This window comes from Eutrigla gurnardus, assembly GCF_963514095.1.
Source record: "Eutrigla gurnardus genome assembly, chromosome: 14".
NCBI lineage: Eukaryota > Metazoa > Chordata > Actinopteri > Perciformes > Triglidae > Eutrigla > Eutrigla gurnardus.
In genome coordinates, this window is record NC_139937.1 from 8,662,828 (window position 1) to 8,677,002 (window position 14,175).

General features: G+C 40.8%; 1 protein-coding gene across 3 annotated transcripts in view; it reads left to right on the plus strand.

The window, feature by feature from the left end:
- LOC311023901 (uncharacterized protein) overlaps positions 1 to 14,175 on the plus strand; it is a 92,718-nt gene that overhangs the window by 18,578 nt on the left and 59,965 nt on the right. The window contains exon 1 of one of the 3 annotated variants that reach the window (XM_084026012.1): positions 3,771 to 3,855. The exons of the other annotated variants lie outside the window; for them this stretch is intronic. Within the exon in view, the coding sequence (XP_083882138.1) occupies positions 3,827 to 3,855 (29 nt within the window). The 5' untranslated portion in view covers positions 3,771 to 3,826. Of the gene's footprint in view, positions 1 to 3,770; positions 3,856 to 14,175 lie in introns of those variants that run through there. 3 annotated transcript variants of the gene reach the window in all.

Consider the following 14,175-nt stretch of genomic DNA (forward strand, 5'->3'; position numbering starts at 1 on the left):
ATTTTTATTTAAAACAGTGACTTTATGTTAAATGGTATTTATATTTACAATAGTGTCTTTATATGTACAGATATATTTATTTAAAACAGTGACTTTATGTTTTAAATATGTACATATTTCAAATACATTTACTTTTGTTTAACCCCCTTTTATACCAGTTGTCAAGGCTAAGACGCACTTGCATTTTAAAGTGTTGCATTTTTTAAAATATGTATTTATTTTATTATACAATACACTTGAATATGTAAAAAAAAACTTTCGTTTATAAGCAAAATAAAGATTTTTAAATTTTTTAATATATAAATAGCAATTTTTTTTCTCCTGCGCACAAAATGTGTGCCGAAACAGAACCGAAACCGTACCCCAAGAACCGAGGTACGCATTGAACTGTGGGCTAACTGTATTGTTGCATCCCTATTAGATATGGCTGCATATGATTTCAGTAATCAGATTCTTCAATTGGTTAATGTGTCATCCATCCTTCAAAATAAGTCATCCATAAGAAACCCTAAGAATGACGTCTACATGCCTTATAAAGCATCATTATGTGAAGTTTTGCTCTCTCAGGATGTTACTTTCCACTTACAAATTATCTGCATTTCCAAGAGCAAAGAGCCTGAAGTCAAGCCCATTAAATGGATCCAAGTTTTCCTCGGGCCTCTTTTCAGTCCAGCAGGGTTTTATGAGGGTATATTTCACTGACTCAGAGCAGGGAAATCCTTCTCTTCACGGTCTAGTTGGGATGACTGATGCAAATATGCTGCTGCTGAGTCCAGACACTGACACCATCATCACACTGACCCAGTTAGAGAGGGAGAGAGAGAGAGAGAGAGGCAGGAGAGAGAGAGAGAGAGAGAGAGAGAGAGAGAGAGAGAGAGAGAGAGAGAGAGAGAGAGAGAGAGAGAGAGAGAGAGCAGGGGTGTTCCAAGTCATTTGTTACTTACATTTATTTTTGTGACTTTTTTAAGTAATTTCCAGGACCATTAAAGCTTTGAGCCACAAGGACACGCTATGATGTGGCGATGAAGAGATATTTTTCTGGATGTCCATGTACCGAGTGACTGGACATTTTTCTGGACGTGCAAGAAAGAAAGAAAGCAACTTCATATTATTTGTGATGTATATCGTGTGTTTTCGGTGCAACCACATATGGTTTTTCCCAGTGCTGTACTTTCCTAGATGACGCACAGTGTAGCAACATGCACGTTCTGTACTGGTCATCTTTTGACATTAACCCTGTAAGACCCAGATATAGAAAAACCTAAAAAAAAAGTTATAGCAACTCTTTGGTTTATATAGTTATGTCTCATCTGACTGATGAAATAGTCTCCATACGATAGAGGATATTTAAAGATGCTCAACTGCCGCTGACTTGGTCAAAACTTCCAAACGGAAAAAGAGAGAATCATGCATGTCTGTCCCAAAACGGTTGTCAGGACTAATCTCAGGACTCATCTCAGGACTAATCTCAGGACTAATTTCAGGACTAATCTCAGGACTTTTCTCAGGACTAATCTCAGGACTTTTCTCAGGACTGGTGTCTCTGGACTAATCTCAGGACTCATCTCAGGACCTTTCTCAGGACTAGTCTCTGGACTAATCTCTGGACTTTTCTCAGGACTAGTATATGGACTAATCTCAGGATTTCTCTTAGGACTAGTCTCTGGACTAATATCAGGACTTTTCTCAGGACTAGTATCAGGACTAGTCTCTGGACTAGTCTCAGGACTAATCTCAGGACTTTTCTCTGGACTAGTCTCTGGACTAGTCTCAGGACTTTTCTCAGGACTAATCTCAGGACTAATCTCAGGACTTTTCTCAGGACTAATCTCAGGATTTTTCTCAGGACTAATCTCAGGATTTTTCTCAGGACTAATCTCAGGACTTTTCTCAGGACTAATCTCAGGACTAGTCTCTGGACAATCTCAGGACTAATCTCAGGACTTTTCTCAGGACTGTTCTCAGGACGGGCTGCACGGTGGTGTAGTGGGTAGCACTCTCGCCTCACAGCAAGAGGGCCCTGGGTTCGATTCCCGGGTCAGCCTGGGTTCCTTCTGTGTGGAGTTTGCATGTTCTCCCCGTGTAAGCGTGGGTTCTCTCCAGGTTCTCCGGCTTCCTCCCACAGTCCAAAGACATGCAGGATGGGGATAGGTTCATTGATGACTCTAAATTGCCCATAGGTGTGAATGTGAGCGTGAATGGTTGTTTGTCTCTACATGTCGGCCCTGTGATAGACTGGCGTCATGTCCAGGGTGTACCCTGCCTTCGCCCAATGACAGCTGGGATTGGCTTTAGCCCCCCTGCGACCCTGAATAGCCTACAGGATAAGCGGTAGACAATGGATGGATGGATGTTCTCAGGACTAATCTCAGGACAGACTTGCCTCTGCATCTTTCTGCATTAATGGCTTGAACCCAATACAAATGCTGGACATTTCTTCTTGAAACCATTAAACATTCTGTTGCATTAATATGAATTCCTTACCAAAAGTCACGTGAACCCCTCTCTCATCCATGTAGGGTGAGGAGTCTACAGCTCTTGTTTGTATTCCATGTGAGCCGTGCTGGCCTTACTGCTCGTTAACCTTTCTTAATATGACCTGCATGTATTAATAACACTCAGCGGGAAAGGTCAATCGATGTATGTGTGCATGTGTGTGTGTTTGTGTAATTGTTTGTCACAGGGAATGCTTATGCAAGCTATAAGTGGCTGAGTTTAGAAGGTATATGGGCTTGTCAGTGAACTGCTGAGGGTAAATTGAATTTGCTCTTAATAATTAACCAGGACTGATGGTTTGATGTTGGATGTGTTCATGTGGCTGCAGCGGGGGAAATCTCGCTAATGATATGCAATCAAATGTTATTGTAATTGTGTATCATAATGTGTGTCCTTGCGCTTTGCTGTACACTCACCATTAGATTAAAATACCCGTGCTAGGTCATTAGATTCAAAGTGAAGAAACAAAACTGTGTTTCTGAGCCGGTGGCCGTTCATTACATCGACTTATTTGAACCTGAAACTCATTTATGATATTAACAAGATTAAAACGCCTTCATTTGCACTGAATTATCTTGGCCACAGATTTAATCGCTGCATAGTGCCAAATTATGTAATTGAATTCAGTTTGGCCTTAAGGGTAACTATAATGAATGTAAATGTGTATATCTGACCCGAGTGACCAGGTTAAGGGGTTTGAATCGATTGCCTCATTGAGATGTTGCATGCTGAGTCCAGGTTGACCTTTTTAGTGTGACGGTGCGAGGAAATGTGGCTCGAAACAGACCAAAGTTGAACTAATAGCACTTCTCATGCATACATTATAATCGCTTTTCCTAGGGCAGAAGACTTACACAAGAAAATACAATTATACCTTTTACATTTCTGTTTGTGTAAAAGACTATGAGGTACAACATAGTGAGGTGTAGAGGTGCTGGTATGTGAATTGCTCTACCTCGGACAAAGACCATACTTCCCATAGTCTTGAATGATGAATTGTATGTTCACATGTCAAATTATTTCTTTAAAAAAAATACTCTAGTTGAACTTGCATTTGGACAGCATGAAGGAACATTACACCAACGCATATTAAGATTAACATAGTGAACTTTCAGCACAAACGTATAAAAACACAGCACAACTTCCTAGAGTGAAGAGGTCTACTTTGTTGCATATAAATATTTAAGATGTTACGGTTCACACTGCCTCAGTGAACCCATACTTAAAAACAGCTCATAAATCAGCTTGGGAGGCCACTCCCTGGTGGGAATTTGGTGAGTGCGGTGAGTCAAAACACACCTGATGGCAGTCCTTGTATATCCAGTGGAGCATGACTGTCTACTCTGAAAACCAGAGGAGGTAAGACAAACAGCACATTGACCTACAAATTATGTTGTTATAATTATCTGCCAAAACTGTTTCAAATATTAACAGCAACAACAAATAATGAATAAATAATTCTTTGGGAGTTCTTAATGTGGAATGAGCGCTTCACATTTCTGTGTTGTTCTTGAAGCATTTCCCTGTTTGCCAAACTTTGTCTTCACATGCCAAGAGTGTGTCATGAAAGAATGGCTTATGAAATCTGTTGTAAACCCTCCGTTTAATCTCCAAAACACATACTCGTGCCCTTCATTTTTGTTTTTCTTCGAGGTCAACTGTTTGCCATAAAGCAGATATCAACAAAATACGATGAATAATAAACCATCACGCTCCAGTTTTATTGATCGTAGAGCAGGATGAAAATAGTAAACCAGGTTCAAGACGGCACACAAACAGTGTATTTGGGTGTCAGGTGAATGTGAATGATTCACTCAAGCACAGCCTCAGCCTCGAGGCAAACGTACCACCCAAAAAAAAACCTCACAGTTTCTTCCAGCATAAAAAAATATACCTATTAACCAGCATTTGTTGTGCAGATCCTTGATTCCGGCATGTCAGAGCTTAGCAACATGCCCCGCAAAGTTCAGCTTTCATTTAATTGCAACCCACCAAAGACCCAATTTCGTGTCCCAACCCATGATTTAGGAAAACAGCCGACACAACCCGCTGCAGATGAACATTTCATGTTTTCTCGGTGTGTGATTTCCAATCTGACTGAGGCCTGATAACGCAGACATTGCTGTTACTCATTCCCTCAGATCCCCTGCCTCCGACTCTGCTAATCAGATTTCTCTGGTTGGGTTATTTATCATCGCCAGCTCTGACTGTGAGTGATGCTTGGCTAATGGGTTTAGCATTCAAATCTGCTGGGTTGATGTGACAGAATCCCAACAAGGGATGTCATTCCTGTGGTGGCGGCGGCTTCGGAGTGGCTTAAATAAGAGGGGGAATGACATTGGTGAAATATGCATTCATGGTATGGTTGTTTTTACATTTGGTTAGATTCATATTGATTTTAAAGTTGACAAATTGAAAGCGGAGGCAGAGAGGTAGAGAGAGAGAGGCAAGAGAAAGCCAATGAAAAAAAGAAAAAAAAGATTGGAATATGAGCTTTAAATGTGATAAACCTTACAAAGATGCCCATGTCCATCCGTGCATCCATCCACCCATCCGTTCATTCTTCTGCCTCATCGCTTCTTTTCAGAAGTGACGGGACAAAGACAAGCCTTGAGTCACAAAACGAGAGCCAGGAAATGAACAAACGAAGTAAACAAAAGGAAATAATAAAACAAACAAAAAAAGCTCTCTGACAGTGCGGCAAGCACACGCACTGCAATGAGGCTATGTGGTGTTTAATGACAGTTATGGTTATGACAGTAATTATAAGTCATAAACCAACAGCTGTGGGAAACCCCTTCTTCTCCACTTGTGCACCTGCGCCATGCGGTAACGGCATGCGGTAACCTGGTCACCAAACAGCGGCCTTGTGCCCTATTGTTTTGTCTAATCTGATGAGAGCTGTAAATTGCTATACAGCTGTTAGTCAGCCTCCATCCATCTCGTTCCTTTCTTCTATGATATGTAGGTGTCAGGGACGTTTTCTAATGTTTGATGTTGGACCATAAATTAACTGAGAGTGGAGATAACGAGACAGTGTGCACGGGTGTGTGTCAGACTCTTCGGTCTTCACTGCCCCACCACCTGTTCCATGTAAATAGCTCCATATGTGTGGAGGGAAGGCTTTATGCCTCTCATGGGACACATCCTTGACACCTTGATCACCTCATTGGTCATCATTACCCCAGTTTCTAATACTGACATCACTTCTAACAGAGGGAGGGATGGGAGATTTTTTGTAAATTTTAAGTTAACTCTGAAGTAAAGTCCTTGTGATACATTTTTACTTCTGGCTCTTAAGTTTCTAAAGTGTCTAGATTGGAGATTGGTGATCAACCTTGCCCATTTTGGCATCATCCCAGACAAGTCTGAACATGTCTCTTAATCTTGTTCCAGGGTGCTGTTCGCACACACAGACATGTGGCACCAGTTGACCAGGAGTTCACATCCCCATTAACAGTTTTTAAAAACTGGTGTTACAAGTATGTCACGGTGCGGCTGCATGACCTGACTGTAAGGCTGAGAAACCCGCAAATCAGGTAGACTGTGACAAGGTGTGAAGCACGTTCGGAACAGTGTGATAGTATCGTAACTCGTGGGCATGGGTGTATGATGGGTGTGTGTGCTCTCGACGTGTCTCAGCTGATGCCATGTTATGATCTGTGTTGACGAAGGAACGGGAGGTGCGTGCCAAGTCCTAGTTAGAAAGTAACCTGACTTGTGTGTCACGATTCATTGAATGTGCCAATACGATAATGACTTTGGTCATATTTACAGATTAGAATGGTTTGGTACAAATGCAGGCTTTTACTGCATTCTCTACCTCCATGTTTTAGTTTGTTTTTTTCAGCCTCATTGTGTTCACTGTCTCAATTTTTTTTTTTTTTTTTTACCACCCTGCTGTTGCACCAAATGCATGAAATCAGGCAGAAACAAACACAGGACTTCTGTCCAGGAGGCCACTGTTCGTGTCACATGTGAAACTTAAAGTAAAATTGACATTTTCTCGTATCAGTCATTAGTCACATGACTTGATTGTCACTAGTTAGTCATGTCGTTAGTCCGTCAAGTTAATGTCTTTTCCTAAACGTAACGAAGTGGTTTTATTGCCTATAACCTCCTGTGGATGTGTTGTTTTCTCTACTTGTGTCATTGGTTCCCCCTTTCTTTCACCCTTATATCCATCACACTTACTTCATTGCCAACATTGTTTTATCTCACTGAGATTTAATTTCATTAAAGAATCAGACATCATTTTTATGAGCGCCTCCGTTCTTTTTTATTAATCATGTCAACCACTGATGATTATCATATCACTGTGTTAACTGACTACCATTAATTACACGTCCGTACAAAATATCTGCATAATTCAAAGAAAAGCTTAAATGGCATTTCATTGTCACAGTGCATCTATATTGTGATCCTTATTTACGAGGGTTGACAAGCCCTTGTGTGAGGAACACATAAACACAAACACACTGACACACACACACAACAATGACCTGTTGAGGGATCAATAGGCCTACTTTTAAAGGTCTATTGTGTAGGATTTAGGGGGATTTATTGTCAGATTTTGGAATATAATATTCATAACTTTGTTGTGAAAAATGTATCTCTACACTTGCTCATTTATGTGTTCTTAATGACTTATTCAAAGTACTGTGACATTTATTTGTATTCATTCGTTAGTAAGGGAAGTGAGATTTTGGCAGCCTGTTTGTTTTGTTGTTGATGAAAGGTGCAAATACATTAAAGAGCAAGTGAGAAATCTGATTGTTCACGCACAGCAGGTAACTGAATCTCTGTAATGGATTTTTTTTAATTCAATATAGAAATTTGACTCCCATTTTAATTTGATTTATTATTGACTAAGTGGAAAAGCAGCTTGTCAACATTTGTCACGGGGCCAAAAAGGCTACAATTTAATATGACATCATAGTTCTTTACAGTTTGAAAAAGTGGCCAACTCTTAAACTAGAGTGGAGGACTTGACATTTAAAGCCATTACCCACCAAAAATGTGTACCATGCAGAACAATATATTTCTGCCTGTGTGATGTCAGACCTCCAGGTTATTAGTTTGCTGCCCAAATGGAGGAACATTTATTAATTTGGTTTCTCAACCCTCAATATGCAAATAAAGGTTAATAGATATTTCGTAAATATATAACAAGATTGCCCATTCGTTAGATATTGGTCAAGGAACAAGCTAGCGACTACTGCTAGTCACTACAACTAGCCGTAGCATAATATTTTGGGTCAGATTAGTTTATTTATTGGGTTTAAACGATCTCTCTCTGAATAGGTTTTTGTTTTGTGGAGTGGGCACAGTTTGGTGGAAACTTATTGGGTCTCATTTGACAAAAGATGTGAACATTTACAGCTAAAAAGCTGTCTTATTGTAGCCGTGGTTTGGCTTCACAGGTTAGCATGTATCTGCGTGTCAGTGGAACAGGTTGGCATGTACAAGTAGGTTAAATAAAAGTCTTTCTCTTAGTAATGCTGGCAGTTCCAACACATCCACAATGTTTGCATCAAGTGGCCATTCCACCTCATTTCTCATCAGCTCTCTGTCTGTCTGCCTGTAGCTCTCTCATTCTGTTTCCAGTCTCTCTATCTGCTTTACTTCACTTCCATCTCTTACTTTTAAGAAGTAAGTGTGCATGTTGAGTGATTATTATCTGCAATCTTGTCAGCAATACAGTGTTGCTAAACTGATATTTATTTATATCAAAATGTCAAAGTTCTTACTTTAATATAGATTTTGACAGACTCAAAGATTGAGCATTCATCTACTCATTTCACAGTGCAGGCGGAGTGACAGAAACGGGGACAGGAGAGCGCAGAGAGACAGAAGGAGGAATATCAACTGACAAATTGTATAAAACTCACATTTATTTCAGTTAGAATGTCAGAGAATGTCACTTTTATACAATTTCTGACGGGTGGAGAAAAAAACTCTCATATGCATGAAAGAAGACAAAGAAAGCAAAAACAGACATTTATTTATAGGAAATGCCTCCATTATAACATTTTGGTTTGGTCAATCAGTTGCTATGGTGAACCCCACAAATTCTTTAATTTGGGTCTGTCTCTGTTGCTAGGGTGTGTGCGAGAAAGCGAGAGAGAGAGAGAGCAAGTGAGAAAATGTGTGATTGTTGAGGCCATTATTCAACTCAGTGTGTGTGTATGCGTAAGTGTATGTGTGTGTGTGTGTGTGTGTGTGTGTGTGAGAGAGAGAGATAGAGAGAGAGAGAGAGAGAGAGAGAGTGTCTGTCTGTTATTTTGTGACAAGAAAGCCACAGATTATTGCACATGAAATGTTATTCATACAAAGCAGTTCTGGCGTGACTATCCCCCTGCTACAGCACTCAACAGCCTACTGGAGAAACACAACAGAACAAATCTCAGTGAAAATAACAGTCTGCAAATCTCACAAGGGAGATTCTCATTCACAGCTCTCTTCATTTCTGATTTGACTTTCTTTTTTTTTTTTGAGGGAGGTGTTGTAGGTGACAATGAAAGTGTTTTTTTTTTTTTTTTTTAATTAAAGAAGGCTCTACATACCGGGATGGGTTACAGTACAGTGTTAGTGTGTTTCTAGAAACCCTTACATGGTGCCTGTAAAGTAAATGGATACACTGATGGAATCTGCTCACGAGTATATAACACAATTTTAATATGTGGTATTGTTGGCAAAATCTGAAGATTTGAATAGTCATAAACTGCATAAATTCCCATTAGTTCTGCCATTTAGTTTGTTATTTGACAGATCTTGTAGGCTATTACATTTGTTGTTCCAAATATGGGATATATGTATACTAATATACTTTAGTTAGCATGAGCACTGATAGCCAACATGGCTGAGCAGACAAAGAGACAAAAGAAAATCAATCGTTATCAACAGAAAATCCAAGCAGAGCAAAAACACGATTCCGGTGAGACACCCTCTGCTGGCCATTAGAAAGAATGCAAGTTTAAGGCACTTCTGCTTTGGCTTCACTTCTCAGAGCCAGAGGTTGTTGCCTGGTGATAACAGTACATCCCAAGTGGGGGGGGGGGGGGGGCACATATTATTATGCTCATGTCTGCCACAGCCGTAGCACATTTTTGTGTGCAACCAAAATTTCAACAATCTCATCCATCTGTGTTTCTCTCATTCAGTTTGCCTCTCCCCTCTTAGCAGGTCTCTTACATCTCCTTCCTCCCATCAGTGTCAGAATTATCCTCAAGTACGGGCTCGTATATTTTTCTGCTTCTATCCACTTGTCTGTTTGTAAGCTGGATCTTGTTGTTTTTCCTCACATTGTTTTTTATCTCCTTGTACGTTCTCCTTTTTTATTCTGGTTGTGCTCTGTGATTTCCACCCTCAACGCTTCTGGTTTTGTCTGTGTAATCTCTGTGATCTCTATGGGAGTTGTTTATAACTCCTAAATGTGCCACCTCCCTATCCCGACTCATTTTCCCCGAGTAACAGTGCAGAGAGAAATGTATTCATTTTCATGGTGCTCCGGCCCACTTATCTTTTATTTCCCTCTAGATTATTTTTTTATGGCAGTTCAGCTTTGTCAGATGTTATATGGATGTTAGAAGTGATAGGTAAAATGGGAAACTGTTTCCTCAGTATTTTCCCTGTGGTAATGTTTTAAAGCTGTGGTTTGATGTCTTTTACTGTTTTCTCCTATTTTACTTTTACTGTCATGCTGAAAATGCTCTTAGCTTTCATATGGAAACAATCACTTATTTCCTGGATAGTTAATTGAATAATATGTATTTTATCGACTAGCTCTTAGCTGCTCTAAAAATTTAAAGAAAAACCTTGCAAGGCTTGTTGCTCAGATGAAATTGTGGTAATAGATTGGGGCAATAACAAAGGGCACAACTGACATTTTCCTTTTAATAAATAAGATTTAAATGCATTTACCCCCCTCTCAGCAAAGTCCTTGAACAGTAGCTAAACAAGTGGCTGTTGCTTAGCAACATGCAAGTGCTAACTTTTGGGTTGGTAGGTTCATATTTAAATCATTGCTAATGTGGTTATATCTGTGTTTGAGCATTTTTAAACCTGCAGTCAGTCAAAATGACCAACAACAAGCTGTTTTATAGTGGTGAGAATTTCCATAGTAGTGTTGTGTGCAGCCGTTGTGGTGGTGGCTCAATCTTGCGAGAGCGAATACAGCATAAGCATTCACAATCCATTCAAAGCCCCGCCGTTGCATGCATGAATATTAAAAGGATTTTTCAAATTCCGATTTACTTTGGAAGCATTAGAAATGTGCTGTGCGTCTGTCCTCTATTGCTCAATGGATAGACGAGGAACATTTTTACTCTCCAGGAATTAACCATAACTCAGTCTTACACGACGGCCTTGTATTTGAAAAAAAAGAAGACGACAGCAGAAGAATGGCCTCTGTAGTCTGCCTTTGACGCTTATGATGCCTTCGACTTTTTAACCCCAACTTCCATTGGATGAGAGAGTCCCCCTCTCTGCCTGTCTCCTTTTCCCATTCGCTCCCCTCTGTGTCTGTCATAGCTCACCTCTCTTTCTGTGTCTCCTTACCCCCCCGACCCCCACACACAATGCCTTCCCCGTCTCTCTCAGTGCCTACGGTCATTTCAGCTGGTGATTGAACTGACTCTGGAGCTTGTGTATGCGTTTGAAACAGGAGTAGTGGGAAAGAGCGCAAGATCCAGTGAAGAGGACAAGGCAATAGAGAGTAACAGGATGAGAGGGGGACCAGAGAGCTATGGGGAGTGATACAGATATGATGGCGAAAGAGAGGGAGAATTGTACAGCTAGATATTGCCTTGATGTTGGCCCTGCCCCACTGACCTTTCATCCACCTGGTGTCTCTTTCTTCCCTCGCTGCCTCTTTTTCTGCCTCGCAGTCTTGCTAAACTACTTTCTCTGTGAACTCTATGACATCTTTTACAACGCGAGGCTCCGTGCATTAACGTTACTTTAACATGTGGCAAAAGTATTTTGGCAACAAAAACATGCAAACTAAGTTTCATGAATATGGAACTTTTTTTGAAGCCGTCCTTTAAGTGTATCAACCGTTTTCTCTATGCCTCAGCTGTCTAGCATCACCCCCTTCCTCTGCTTCTATTTCTCACTTCCACTATGTAATTTGAGAGGGAACAAAAAAATCCCCCGGTAGTCTGACCCACCGATGAACCTTTGCTTGCTTTGACAGATCACTGCAACATGAGCCTTTCATTTCATCGGTGAAAAAGCCCCCCCCCCCCCTTGAATGTGGCGTGTCTTTCACTGCAAATAGAAAAAGATCGAGTCCAGCACCATTAACGCACATGATATGTGTGTATTGTGTGTGTTTGTCCACTTTGGTGCCACTGATATATGGTCATTCGTGTGTCTGTATGGGGGCCCCGCTGGTGAGATAAGGTTAGCTATAGCAGAGATAAGGGGAGCGGGGGAAAAAAAGAGGATCCGTTTCGGCCAGATGTGGCAAGAGGTGTCGCTGACAGTTATAATGATTCATTTTGGTGCACTTAAAACACCTCTTAGCGAGAAAGCACACGCTGAAACCACTTCACATTCTGTCCCAACATACTTCATATTAGATTCAGCTTTTTTTGACTGAGTGCAATTGTCCAAAGTGGGAAAAAAAGAGACCCAAGACTCGATCACATTAAACCTGAGTCAACTTCCTTTTCACTTAATTGTTTGCCGCTATTATGACACATTCTTTTAAAATTTGTTGTGAACAAGTACCAGTTTCAGTGGTTTGCTTAATGACACTTTGTTAAGACACGCAGCGATTGGTGGACACACCCATGGGATATAATGCCTGTGAGCTTTTGTTTACATGTGTTTTTTATTAGCGGACTACATTGGTCATTGTTTTTTTATTAAACTTCAACATTGTGAAAATTCCTCTTTAGAGTGGATTTCTATTCAAACAAGATGCATCTGGATTCAAAGAAGCAGAGTTGGGGTCGATTTGCCTCTAATAGACCCCCAAACATTACTGTGAATTACCCGGTTATCGAAAATGGTTTTAATCAAAATGATTACAACAAGGCATTAGATGTGGTAAAAGGGCAAAGTGAAGCATTTTCATTATTTGCAATGATAAGGCCCATTATACATCTTTGTGAACATAACAGTCGTTTTGTTGTGGACAAAAGGAAATGTTATGGCGACTGAGAGCGAAATTAAAGGTTATAAATTAAAATAAGTAAGTCCTGCACGAGGGCATTTAGGAGATTGAGATTGTAATCATTACTGTCGCGCCTGACAAAGAGTGAAATGGGCATGAGGTCTATTGTGGAAACGTAATGAAAAAGTAAGGACTTGACATTGCAAAGGTTAGACTTATGGCAAGATGGGAGGAAAGGGGGTGTGGATACAGATAGATGGATGGGATGAATGAAGGTGGAGGGGGAGGAGAAGATAGAGAGATGGGGTAAAAAGGGAGGAACCGATAGAGGGGGAGATATGAGAGAGAGAGAGAGAGAGAGAGAGAGAGAGAGAGAGAGAGAGAGAGAGAGAGAGAGAGAGAGAGAGAGAGACTGGATGGCAGCAAGAAAAAGCTGGTCATTTGAGAGGTTTTCAGGAAGGTCAGTCATTTGACACAGTTGGCCGCCCAGTGCCAACCCTGACCGCTGGGTCCTGCTCTCGCCCCCCCCCCCCCTCTCTCCATTGAAGGCAACGTCTGTCAAGATGAAGCTCCATCAAGCTGAACACTCTCTTTCTCCCTTTGCTTCCTGTCATCTTCCTCTCCTTTGACTGCATCAAGCGGAGCAAAACAAAACGATAGAGGACAAGAATACATGGTGGGCTCAGAAACTCATGATACATTTGCACTCACATATCGTCAAATGCCGATGCTTGGTCGGTGCCCATCGGTGTCTGATACCGAAGCACCGCTAACAGTTTAAACCTACCCATTATTATTAGGAGCTTAGAGCAACTAACAGCTTCCTGTGAAGACAGAAGTTTATTTTGAAAAGACACCATTCCTGTAACATGGGTGGGAACTGGCACGGCCTCCCTGCCAAGCCAAAACCTGCCACTAGGGGGCTACCTAAAGCGTCATAGTCTTAGTGTCATTTTTCGTGCATTGGCATTTGACCAGTTGGAAAGACAGATTTGTAGAAATTATGTTTTTCTGTGCTCATTGAATCAGTAGTCCTCTACGTCGATGTTGGTCACACAGAGTTACATAATAGTAAACTCCCTGTCTCGTACTGGAGGTATGTTTTTTTATATGGCTGCGACCACATTATGGAGGAGTCTATTATTTTTGTTATGTTTGCAATGTAAAAGGCAATTTAGCTCGGTGAACGCACTGCACGTCCTCTCTGGGGAAGAGGCCATTTCCACAACAGTCAGTATCATGTGTTTCTCAGTTTATGTTCAGTTAGCGTCCAGGTATTCTGCTACTTCGAGTCTAGCAAAGTTGATTTTTGTCTACAAATGCACCTTCCTGATGAGAATGGAATATAATTCATCAAATACTCTACATATTTCCATATTTCCATAGTTCCAGTGTGTGGATTCTGCTCTCGAACTCAGCTGTTTACAGATATTGAATAGTTTCTTGTTGTTGTCTGATGGTGCATTCGGGGAGTCTTACACTATTAGAGGTGTTCTAATTTATTTAATGGATTTCATAGGAACGTTTTCTCAAAGAGCCTTTCTTACAGCAGACAT